Source organism: Camelus bactrianus, chromosome 10 (assembly GCF_048773025.1).
Source record: "Camelus bactrianus isolate YW-2024 breed Bactrian camel chromosome 10, ASM4877302v1, whole genome shotgun sequence".
In the NCBI taxonomy this organism is placed as follows: Eukaryota; Metazoa; Chordata; class Mammalia; order Artiodactyla; family Camelidae; genus Camelus; species Camelus bactrianus.
Window position 1 is genome coordinate 44,370,816 of NC_133548.1, and position 12,990 is coordinate 44,383,805.

Below are 12,990 nucleotides of genomic sequence, written 5' to 3' on the forward strand. Positions count from 1 at the left end.
TTGTACTGTTTCTATGTCACACTGGGGTAGCTAATAGGATGATATCTTTTCCTCTTGGTGGCTAAGTCTGCCCTCTGTCTTCTGAATCTTTTCATTGAAGTATCATAAAGCATCATCTAAATTGGAAAGAAGCATGTTGTTAGTAGCCTATCATCTTTAAATAAGATACCCAAGAGAATGAACCCAAACAAACACCTTTGCAGATTGATAAAAACATCTATTTTCCTAATAAAGAAATACATTGCACATTGGCTTAAAATCCCAGTTGGTTTTCTGCTTTAAACATACTTGGGATTCTAATTCAATTTTTGAATTTTTTTTAATAATAAAACTCTACAGTGCCTGCTCCCCTAGAAGTGACATCTTCCTTCACTTTCCAGTCTCAGTGTTCTGGACAGATTTCTCAAAAAAGAATTTCTTTGCTCTTGTACCACTCGATCTCTTGTGTTCTTGAACTGTCTTCACATCCTTGATTTGCAAACTGCTACTCTGCTGGAGGGAGAAAGAATTCTGGACTGAACTGAATAGTCAGTATACTATAGATTTTGGAGGTAAACTTGTAGGAACAGTACAAAAGGTGTTTGCCTATTTTCAGGTAATAATAAGGTGTTTGCTTAGGAGGAATCAGGATGGAAACAAAAGTAATAGATGAAATTTGAAAAGGTATAGCAAGGTGTTTATGTTTAGGGTCCATGATAGAGGAGGTGAGCTATAACAGAGGGGATTTTATAGGGAAGTCCCAAAGCCATCTCATCACCTCAGAGGTCAAAGTAAGACCCTGAACTTCAAAAGGAGATTCCTCTATCTCATAATACTAACAACATGAGGAAGGATGCTGGTCCTGCTGAACCCTGAATCTATGTTAATGTACTAGTGGAAAGGTTTGAGGAGGAGAGGATGTGGAATATGTGGGGTGTGGAAGAATATTCACCAGCTTCCTCTAGATAAATTCAGACCTTTCATAGTTGGATGGAGGACTTAGGAAGAACTCAGAGAGAAGAGAATTCTCAACCAAATGTTCCATGTTTCTCTCATATCATCTGCTCCTTCTCCTCCTCTCTTCTGTTTATGTCATCATCCTTGTCAACTTAGAGTTGGGATCTTTAAGTAGTTGGATGATAAAATCCTTAAATTGGAAAGTCCATCTGATCTAGTTCCTTTCATTCATTCAATATTTACTAAGGACCAACAATTTATCAGGCACTTTATTTGCTAGGAAAATTGCATAGATGTGAAGAGCCCATTACACAAACACCTACAGACATCCGCTGGCAATAACTGATACGTCAAGGAATCTATAACATACTGTGAGTCCATGTAAGTGAGGTTTCAGGAAAGGAAACCTTTTATAATCACTTTTACAAGCTACAGGCTGAGGAGGAATATAAGGAGGCTAAGAAAAAAGGGTCAGCATATCATAACAGAGAGAGGGAATAGCATTTGAAGGTCAGAACACTGAAACAGCACAAGAATATCCTCCGTGCACGTGTGCCACAGTGAAGTCTAAGCAAGAAGCCAACCAGAAAAACAACCTCTTATAAAACTGTCTCTTGCTTCACAAAACCAGAACTATAGGTTTAAGCTAAGAAAGACTGGCTGGAAGAACGTCTTTCCCTATTGACATCAACAAAAAGACAAATTCAAAAACAGTTCTTAGTACTGTTCCTGGTAAATATCTGACTTGAAGTACTTTTGTTTTTGTTGTATTAAAAAGATGAATGGAGAGAGTAATTAAGGGAAGAAAATAATTAGCTGGTCACATTTATCCAGATTTCTGCAGCAGGAATTTGGACAGGATTTCAGAGAGCAGAAAAACCAGGACTCTAGTGATGATTTTTAAGACTCAGGATCTTTCCTATCTGCCTTCTCCCCTTTGATTCAGACCCCTGCCTTCCCTCCATCCATTCCCAAGTTACTCTCCCCCAGGCCACCTGAAGATAAATGTCAGAGATCACACACTGTGCCTACAGATGATGAGCCCCCTTTCTGAAAAACTGCGGGTGGTGAGCGAAAACCTCAGACCAAGAGAAGCCAAGAGAGACTGAGATTAGCAGAGGGGTGTCGTACTTCATAGGAGATGGTAGGACAAAGCCAATGAACAAGATGGAGCTAAAAATTTGGAAGCACATTTGTATAAATTATTTCTCTGTATCATTGCTAGTGTATCTGAAAAATGTCATGGACGTCAATTGGCTTTTTCTGTGGCTTTGGACTTTAGTGTCAAGCAGACATATACAGAAGAGATACTTCAACTGATTCTAGATGATCCTCTTCTGAAGTACCAATCTTTTAGAGGCACACATCAGACTATTAGAGGCCAGGATAATCTAGGTCCAGAGGTAGTACTGAGACTTCAGCCAGGACGCCAGTGTCAGCAAGTACAGGAACCCAGGCCTAGCCGGCGGAACAGATCAGTTGTGGGTGTACTTACATGTAAGAGTACTTCAAATATAGAAGGGAGTGGGTGAGTTATAAAGCCTGAGGGACTAGAGAATCTGAGAAACAGAGCAGTGAGGTCTTGACTCTATTTATCAAGACTTCCAGACTCCACTTAATTTCCTTAAAACAGAGACAGAGCCCTTACCTCAGATGGGGAGGAGCTTAGCCACCTAAGTACACCTACTGCCCTGTGATCCTTTGAGGGATGAAGATGTTCAAGAAGATGAAGATAGAGAAGGTGGCTCTTCTGGTAGGGTAGGATGTAGATATGTGTGTCTGAGATTAGAGATCAAAGACCCCTCCAGTCACTAGCATTGCAAGGCCTCTCTCAGGGTAGAAATGGATGCAGACAGGCAACTGAGAACCTGGAGAAGGATCCCAGGGAAGCAAGGAGCTAAATCTCTGCTAACTTCTCTTGTCCATTCTCCTTGTGAGAAAGCCTTCACAGCCTTGGCGTCATTTTGGCTGAGTTCTTGAGTCCAGGGACTCAGACTTTCATGTATTCCTATCCTGCTGGGATCCATGATAAAAGATGAGCACAGCAGGCACTGGGATAAAAAGGTATGAGAGATGCTGCCCAAAGGAGATGCTACACCAGCCTCACTGTCCCTGGGGCCACAGTGAAGTGGGGCCCTGTCCTGGGGGAGGCATCATGGTCTCATCCTCTTAGTTGACATGACCTCCCCTGAATATGTTGCTCCAGGAAACAAGATTTTAATGAATCTCCCAGGCATTTCTCCTCGCCTCCAAGTCTTGCAAACTTGACCCACTAAATAAGCTCTGAGGCCTGAGGGCTTTTCCCCCCATATGGATTTAGTGAGGCTGTTTCCAAAGCACTGACTAAAAAGAGTCAGTGAATTACCTAAGAAGCAAGGGCCCCTGGCTAGCTCTCTGTCCAAATTATAAAGTAGGTGTTATGGGTGCTGTCAACACTGCCACTCCCCATCTCCCAATTTGTGCCTCTAGCCTGGGCTATTGCCAGCTAGAGGGAACTGAACTTGGCAGCGCTTCTGTTCATGTCAAGCCTTCCTTCCTTGACCTTCAATTAGCATCAAAGCCTGATTTATTGGACGTTTCTATACCTTTAAGTTATTTGTTACTCTTTTTTCTCCTGTTAATGCATAAGCACACATATATGCATGAATGCATACATGTCTCTGCTCTCTGTGTCCTGTGGGCTCAGCTGCTCAGAGCTCTGGGGTGATGACACAGCACCTGCCTCTCCCTATCACTCTTTAATTCATGCCATTGTCTCATCCAACTTTTTTTTGCCAGGTCCTCCTCATGCTTTAGTCTCTCTATAATCACTTATTTTCCAGTTAGTTCTGAAACTGCTGCTGAAGTTATATATTCTTTCTTTGAACTTCAAGAAAATAAAGATAAGTTTTCATTTTCTGATTATAAAGAGAATACCCTCAAGAAAATGATTGTACCAGTACCAGAAAAGAAAGAAAATACAAGCTCTTTTAATTTTTCTTATTGTAAAATAAACTTACCTAAAAGAAGGTTTTAGACATATAAAATGTAAGAGCAACACTATTCACAACAGGACAAAAGCTAGAAATACCCCTTAGGTCCATCAATAGTGGAATGGATAAATTTTAACACTAAGAGGTATCATACAGTAATCAAAACAAAGGAACCAGAAGGACACACAAATGAAGCAAATAACTCAAGAATCTAATATTAAGTGGAAAAAACAGTCCTAAAGATGATTTATCATGATACACCTTTTATAGAGTTAAAAACTCAAAAGAAAAAATCTTGTTTGAAGAATACCTCTGTGGATTCAGTAAAACTATGTAAAATAGAGCAAAGGGAATGATGGACATAGAATTCGGAATAACAGTTACTACACTGAAAGGAGGCAGAGAGAAGGATGGTGGTGAGCCAAATAAGGATATAATTGGGATTCTAGCTTTTGTTTTGACTGGTGAATTTATGGTAATAATGAATTTAGTCCCTACATACCTGACTTTCAATCTTGCTCTTAACTTCATAGATAAAGATAGCACAGGTGTTTAAATTCTTCAGACATTTATTATCTTATATAGGAACTATCTTCACTCTTCAGCCTTTTAATTCAGAGGCATAAGTATGCCTTCTCCACTTTAGAGTTGACTTCTCCAATTATTACTCATATTCTGTCTTTCTTATCTTCACTGCCTGCTCTATCCCTCTGCTCCTTCACTGACATGTTCTTGTATCATAAGCTCTCCTGTAATCCTCTGATTTAACTCCTGAATATAATCAAGATTTCCCTGTGCAAAAAAAAAAAAAATCCTTTCATTTTCTTTTCCTTTCAGACCATTTCTCTAACTTCCTCCAATTTTTTGCAATAAATTTCTTAAAAAGCGTTTATAAGGGAGGGATCTGGGATATCTACACACCAACTCTCCTCAGTAATCAATTAGGGCTTGGTTGGTGCATGGGACATTAAGTCCCTGGGCCATTCTGGCCTTCTGGGCAAGTGGGAAGAACTGACATGTCAGCCAAAGAAAGTCCTGATGCAAAAGACACAGATATTGGTGTTGGAAGTCAGCATGCCCTGAAACAATAAGGGGCAAAAGCATATGTGTAGGGCACTGCCCTCATTTGCTACATTGTAAGTTAAAAGGAGGCCTTTAGGGTAGACCCTAATTCAGTCTAACTGGTGTCCACTCTTTTCCCACTGGAAGAATCTCTCTTTCCATCCTCACCCCAGTTCAGTGATTACTTTTTCCTGCCCCCAAATATTTTTGGTGGTTGTTCACACCAGCCACTTTTAGTACCAAATCTTATAATGGCATTTTTGTAACTCCTGTCCCGGTCATCAAATTAAACTAAAGTTTCTATATTTGGTCTAAATGTTATGTTGTCTTTCTCCAACCTTCTTGGGCTAACAGCTTTTTATACATCCATAGTACTAGAAAGCAGTCTGGCAGCAATGTTACTCAGATTCCTTTCACTGGGGGCTTGGTGGAATGTGTGAGGGAAAAGAAGCCCCATTCAAAGCAATGAGCCTAATCCTTGTTCCTTGTGTGCATGGAGCAATTTTAAGTCTTACTACCTCACCATCACTGTATGCTCTCGTATGTAAAAAAAGAGAGAGAAACAGAGAATTCTGACAGGATAAAAATCAAAATGTTGGCAGGACTTACTTCTCGAGTGGGGGATTAGATGTGATTTTATTTGTATTTTTAAAATACTTCTCATATTATTCCTTCTGTAATCAGAAAAGGAAACGTTTAAGTTTATTTCTTAGTGTGGATCTCACCTCCCCCGCTTTCAGAAAAGAAACAAGAGCAATACATTTGAAAGCACTCCCACAATGTATTGGTTGAGTGTGAGACTGCAGAGAGAAGGATGAGGAGGGTGTGGAAAACGATTAGGAGACGGATGAGACTGGCCTGAGATAAAGTGGTGTTTAGTCAGAGAGTGAGCAGGAATCAGTCAGTGCTATTGGCAGAGAATTTCACACAGATAAGCTTTGCCTGTCTCAGACAACAGACACACTCACGCACACAGACATTTCTTCCTGAAATAGTTTTCTCTAGGCATTTTCTCTGCCCCATTGCTGCTCGCTGAAATCATATCCCCTACTAATAAATCGACCTCTTTTCAGTAGAGTCACTTTCACAAAACATTCCTGATCTTCAAATAAGCTATTGTCCTTGCTTTTGATCCCTACAGTATTTTTATTTCATCTTAAAATATTCCTTCTTTATTTAACCTTTAAAACAATTACCTTTATATTTGTGTTATCCTGTGGATTTCAAGTTATTTTCAGAAAGACACTGTTTTACTTGTATTGTGAGGTTCTGGGTGCGCTGTTCGCGCAGAGCAGGCATTTAATGAATACCTGTAGGGAAGAAAATCAACTGAAGAGAAATAAAACAAAGAGAGGAAAGGTCACCTGGGGCTAGTAGATCTATTGTTGTCAATCACAACGCCCTAAGTACTTTTTTGAAAATGTCAGAAATCACTGCCTCTGAACATGGACTATCGGCCCGCCAGCTTCCTCAGAGCCCCTTTCACATCCTTGTTCCTCAGGCTGTAAATCATGGGGTTCAACATGGAAGTCATAACAGAATAGAACACAGAGATGACCTTATCCTTTTCACTCATTGTCTTGGAATTGGGTCTCATGTAGGCAAATATTCCAGAGCCATAGTAGAGAACCACAACAGTGAGATGGGAGCCACAAGTAGAGAAGACCTTGAGTCTCCCCTCCCCTGACTGCATCCGAATCACAGTGGAGATAATATTCCAGTAGGAGACCAGGATGAGGGAGACAGGCCAAGAGAATAATTACACCCATGGCAAAGAGGGCCACCTCAGCATCGTAGGTGTCAGCCGAAGCCAGCTTCAGGAGGGCAGGAGGTTCACAAAAATAATGATTAATTACATTCTGTCCCTGGTAGGGCAGACACAGTGTAAATGCACTGTCCACTGAACAGACAAATGCCCCACTGATCCAGGACACTATGGCCAACTGGACACAAACCCTCTGGGTCATGATAGTAGAATAGTGCAGGGGCTTGCAGACAGCCACATAGCGGTCATAGGACATCACCGCCAGCAGTGCACACTCCGTACACCCTACCAGGAGGAAGACAACTAACTGGAGTGAGCACCCAGCAAAGGAAATGGTTTTCTTTTTTACCAGGAAGTGGGCCAACATCTGGGGAACGATGCTTGTAGAGAAACAAAGGTCAGCAAAGGACAAGTTTTTGAGGAAAAAGTACATGGGAGTGTGAAGTTGAGAATCAGTTTGGATAAGGATTATAATGAGCAGGTTTCCAAATACAGAGAGAAGGTAAACAATCAGGAAAACACAGAACAGCAAGATCTGAATCTTTGGATCCTGCGATAATCCCAGCAAGATAAATTCAGCCACAAAAGTTTGGTTTCCTTCTCCCATTGATGTTTATTGTTGTTTACCTGCCATTAGAAAGAGAGCAGATGCATTCTGAATGTTTGATTTCACAAGCTTTATAAACAAGCGCAATGTTAACCTTGGTGGACTATTTGCTTTCAGCTGCTTCCTAACAGGTGCCAGTTAGCATTAGGATGCATGTTGTTGTTTTCACCAATTTACATAGGTTTTTCCTTGCTTTTTACACGTTTTTCCTTGCTTGATCCACTTGGTAGGCTGAGTATCATACTATAAATGGCTTCTTGACTAATCCTGATGTCAACATAATTTGTATATTGCTAAATTACTGTGAAGATGCATTAAGGGAATTGTCTTTGGTTCAATTTCATTTTTTCTTCCCAATAAATATTTTGTACTCACCTGGATTAGCAGTCTAAGAATGAAGTGAACTTCTTTAGTCAATAAAAAAACACTTTGGCTTTTATATTTCAAAATTTAAAAAAAAATAGAGGTCAATGTCAATGTCCATGGACTATATCCTGACACTTGTACAAATATTTCACATGATAAAAAGTAGTATAAAATATGAATGAACTTAATAAATGAAATATAATGAGATTTTCATGCCCAGGGCCTTGTTGTAGTGAACAAAGCCAGGACCAAGCAAGAGCTTGAACTTCTGAACTGGGTATTAGCATATTTCACAGCCCCATGACACAATCTCAGCTTGCCCCTGATCTTAGCTTCAGCTATGGTGGGCGGTTCTGATTCCCCTGGCAGCACTAACGTGCTACCTCAGAGAGCTCCTGCCTGTCTTTAAGCATTCTGCTCAGGGTGCTGGAAGTCTGAGCAAGTTAATGCCTGAAAGGCAGCCACTGCCCAACCAATGGGCAATGGGAGTTGATGAATAAATGCACCAGCCATCTCTGGGATGCACTCTGTATGCTTCTCAGAAGTTGGGTTCTTAGGATTAAGCCCCCATTGTCCAGGCCGTGTTTACCACCACCACCACCACCACCACCACCATGACTACTACAACTATTGTTTCCCCTAAAGAGCTTTTTAGAATTTTTTCCCTAATTCATTCCTCATGAAATTTTAATGGCACAGATATACTGTATATCTATTTATGTACTCCCCTTTGGAGGCTCACAAACCATTGCAATATCTAAGATTTCTTTCTCTTTCCAAGAACCTTGGGGTCTATATTGCCCCCACAGAGAATGCATGGTCTACAGAAACAGCTCCAATAATCCACGCTTTATTTGTGTTTAATTGTTTCCTGTCTCACTCTTACTGCTTTCTTTCCCAAGTTCCTGAAATCACTTTTAAAATAAACTACCTGCACGCAAGCTCTTAGGCTCTGCTTTCTAGGACTATAAAAGTATGGGACGTGAGATGGAAGTCTGATGAAGGCACTATGGCTAGGCTGCCTTCTTCAGCCAGGGAGCCCCAGCTGTGTCTGATGATAACAATGAACATTTACTGAGCGCTAGCAAAGCCAACATGCATCAAAGGTCAGTTTGAATCTGGTGCCATTGGTGACTATACAGTTATCACACCTTTACCTTTAAGACTCAGATTTCTGGATTAGATTTGCCATGTAGAAGACTTCGTGAGAGATATAGGATCCTAACTATTGTGTCGAGGGCCTTGTCTGAGGGTAGTAGAGCATGCTACTACTAACACTGGTAACAGTGGTAATTGATAGATTTAAATTACCTAAAATCCATAGCAAGGCTGGCTTCAAGTGAAATTCTATCCAAACACTCCACGTTATAGCCTCCTACATAGTCTTCATTGTCAACTGCATCCTAGCAAGTATGAGGGCTATGTGATTTCTTGCTCTCATCTAACAATAAAAATAGTTTCTTTGCAACAACATTCCCACCAAAGGTACTGAAGGAAAGTCGGATGTAGAATAGGGTCAGATTTCCTGCAAAAATACATATCCACAAAAAAATCAGGGAATTTTGAGCAAAGAAAAAAGGATTTAAAAAAGATAGCCAATAAAATTGATGCAACATTGTAAACTGACTATACCTCAATAAAAAAATAAAAAGATAGCCAACAAATATCCAAATCAGCTGTATATTTTCCACTTTATTTTACAACACGTGCCAGACTCCAATGCAAAAATCTGATGAAGAGAACACACACAGTGGCAAAAAAAATAATTTAACAGAAAGTACAAAGAATTCTTTTTTGGTCTTGGGATAAGAAAAAAAACTAATTAGGACACCAGATTCTTTGGCCACAAAGATAGGCATCTGACTACATGTTTGTTGCTTCACTTATTCAAGGGGCAATCATCAAGTGTCATATTCTAAAAAAGCATCATTACTTTTAAAGAAATGGTGACAAAGGCAGAAAGCTTCTTTTTCTGTTTTCTGGAGCTGTCAATACAAGTTGAATTTCTTTTGCTTTTCTTGATTTTGGTTTTACCTCCATTTATTATACCCAAATATGTTAAAACATCCTTTATATTAAAACACACACACACACACACACACACACACACACACACACACACAGACTTTCTTTGGTCCTGCTATTCCTTCTAGCCACTGCCCAATTTTTCTTTTCATTTTGCTGCCAAACTTTTCAATCATTTCTTTTCTTTCATTTATGACTAAAAGTTCTCATCCATTGTTTCTCTTTTTATCCATTTCCGCTATAACTCCTATTCCTATGACTCTACTGAAACTGCCATTCCAAAATCTTTCATAATTTGCTACTCACCTAATATGACCCTTTTCAGGTGCATTCTTTTTTTTTTTTTAAGGTGCATTCTTAATTGTTTTGGCCACTGTTTGACACTCCTCAAAACTCTTCTCCATTTGGTTCTGTTAAATCTAAATATAACTTCCTGAATCTGAAGTCATTTATTAACTTTATTTGGTCTCATGTATATTCCAGTTGTTAGGGTAAATTTGAGAAAAAGCACAACAAATGCAAAAGTTTCTTATTACAGCCAGTGCTTCCACCAATATTGGCTTCTTTTCTTTACTTTTTCCTTGTGTCATTCCAGTATTCCCATCATAGCCAGGGGAACATTATTCTTCTCAAGCTCCCTGCCCTAACTCAGCTCAGTTCAACCTCATCAACCAGGAGTTTCTCTTTGATCACATCACAGAGAAATGCAAGACAACATAAACAGGTTCAACCGCTTACCTCTCCAGACACAGATCCCTACAAACATACAATAATCCATCATTTCCCCTCAGGGGAAGAGTTGTCTCAGCTATAATAAGAGTATTCCCTTGTGTTCCTAACTCCAAGTATTTCTTCTCTGGCTATTTTCCCAACAATTACATAACCTCTTTTTTTTCTTTGACCTTCCCTATCTCCTGTGCTTTTGGCTTTTCCTTCAACAAAGGAATAAATATATTTATCTTCTTACCCTCCTCTCTAAGCTTCTCAAAATAGTGTTTTTAATTTCTCTGATAAGTCTGCTCTGCACAATTCAAAGTGACCTTTCAATGCCCAAGATTATTGATTTTGCCTTTGGTTTTCTTGCTTGATCACGCAGTCATATTTAAAACTAGAGATACTCTTGAAGCTGTATTCTCCCTTGCCTGCTCTTAGACCTTTTATCTTCTGATGACATCTCCTTTTCTTTTCCTTTATCATATTTTTCCTTTTGCCTATTATTTAATATTGGCATTTTCCTTTTCCCTTCACTTTCTGAGCTTACACCCTCTCTCCGCATGACCTCATCTGCTCCTCTGACTTCAGCTATCATTTAGTTGTTGATATTTCCTAAATCTCTATATGCAACTGAGGTTTTTTTCTTTCAGAGTCCTGATTCACATATCAGACTTTCTACTGGACCTCACTGACAGTTCCCTTATATATATAATAGAAATAATAATGACAAAAGTAATGATTATAATGATGACTTTCACAGCAATGGAATAAATCTTGTGGACAACTTGGTTTGAATCTGAGCTCTGTAAATTAATAAATAGATCATCTTGAGCAAGTCATTTAAGGCACATAAGCTTTAGTTTCTGCATCTGTAATATAAGGATATTAGTATCTAATTTCTCTCTTTACTATAGAGATTAAATGAAATAATTCATAAAAACACAGTTATTATTTGGTACATGACATTTTAATTATCTAAAATAATAATAAATATGTATTACTTCATGCACACATATGAACCAATCACTTTACATGCATTTTCTCATTTAACTTCCAATTTAAGATGACCAAAATTGAAACTGTTACACATCTCTATTTTTTCTACCACTTATTTTCTAAATAAATGCTCCTTTTTCCCCTTATATTGTTATGTCTACTAAGTCACTCTCTCAGGCTGAAAACGAGAGTCATTTTCTCTTCCTTCTTTTTCTTTCCATCAACAGGACAATTTAAATGGCCCCTGGATTTTATCTCAGAAGATCTCAAATCTCTCTCCTCTCTATTCCTAGCACCACTATTTTCTGGCCCCATGCTTTCTACTTGTCATACCTCTTATGATCTCTCTGCCTCCTGTACTGCTCTTTCAAATAATAAAATAATCTTTAGAAAATGCTAATTGTATTATTTTGCATTCCCCATTAAACCCCAATTCAACAACTCTCCATTGTTTATAGTCAAATGCATAATCATTTCTTGTAGCTTCCTGCCTGTGGTTATGAGGAAACTATGAAGGGATGGGACACAGAGTCAGTAAAGGACGGTGGGTATCAGACAGAGTCCGGTTGTTGGAAGATAAAGTTAATGTGGGAGATTATCACCCTAGAGATTTTAGGGTAAGAGTACTAATTTTTTTCCTTCTGCATAGAATCTGATCCCTGCAGTCCTAGAGCATCTCTGCCTGACTACAGAGGCCTGCAATGCCATCTCTCCCCACTCCCTAACTCTTAACTCATGCCCCTCATAGGTAAAGTGACATAAAGCTGTGCATTTGCCTGGACCCTTTCTTGTATTGAACTTCACTTCTTGCTTTACCAACTAGATAAACTCCTAGTCATCCTTCAATAATCTGCTCTAATATCTTCACCCAAGCTTTCATGGACTCCATTAAGCTAAGTTATTTTCTGTTTTTCTGCTCCTCTAGATTTCATTCCCGCCACTATTAATACATATTTTCTATCATACAATATATACTTATTTTCAAGCCACTCTGTCTTTTTCTATTTCATGAATTATTTGAAGATAAATACCATCAGTTTCATATCCCCATTGCTTGACACAGATAAGTTTTTCAATAAATATCTGTTGAGATAATCAATAAATGTATATCCCTCATTATCACATATACAAATTTAAACATATTTTCACTCATATACCACAACACGAACACTTATTCAACCAGGAACAACAAAATGTGAGGTAAGTATATAAGACACGATATCTATTAGCAGTGAACCCACAGAAATGACCAGCAGGAAAGATGAGGCATGCTTACCTGGGCATGGGAGTAAGTAAAGTTGTAAAAACAATAGGTCTTTTTCCTTCCCACCCTGAGCTCAAGAAGAAGCAAAGATTACAAAGTGGGCAAAGCTCCTACCTCCCATATGAGTTGTGACAGAGGTGATAGGGCAAGGTATTGGGCCTTACAGCAGCAAAACTCCTCAAACAGCTGACGTATTCATCTCAATTTCTAGACCCAGGGCCACAGGTTTCCTGTAGCTTCCTGCCTGTGGTTATGGGAAAAATATGAAAGGATGGGACACAAA

The 12,990-nt window shown here is 39.2% G+C and overlaps 1 protein-coding gene and 1 long non-coding RNA gene across 2 annotated transcripts in view; both read right to left on the reverse strand.

Moving 5' to 3' along the window:
- Positions 1–6,420: 6,420 nt before the first annotated feature.
- Positions 6,421–8,278, reverse strand: LOC105076682 (olfactory receptor 2D3-like). Its single transcript, XM_010964945.2, is given in 2 exon segments — positions 6,421–6,718; positions 6,720–8,278. Coding segments are annotated over 2 exon segments (921 nt in total). The 5' UTR covers positions 7,343–8,278.
- A 164-nt stretch (positions 8,279–8,442) lies between these two features.
- Positions 8,443–12,990, reverse strand: part of LOC123619606 (uncharacterized) — a 100,240-nt gene continuing 95,692 nt past the window's right edge. The window contains exon 5 of the long non-coding RNA XR_006728272.2: positions 8,443–12,951. This is a non-coding gene — a long non-coding RNA (uncharacterized LOC123619606). The remainder of the gene's footprint in view (positions 12,952–12,990) is intronic.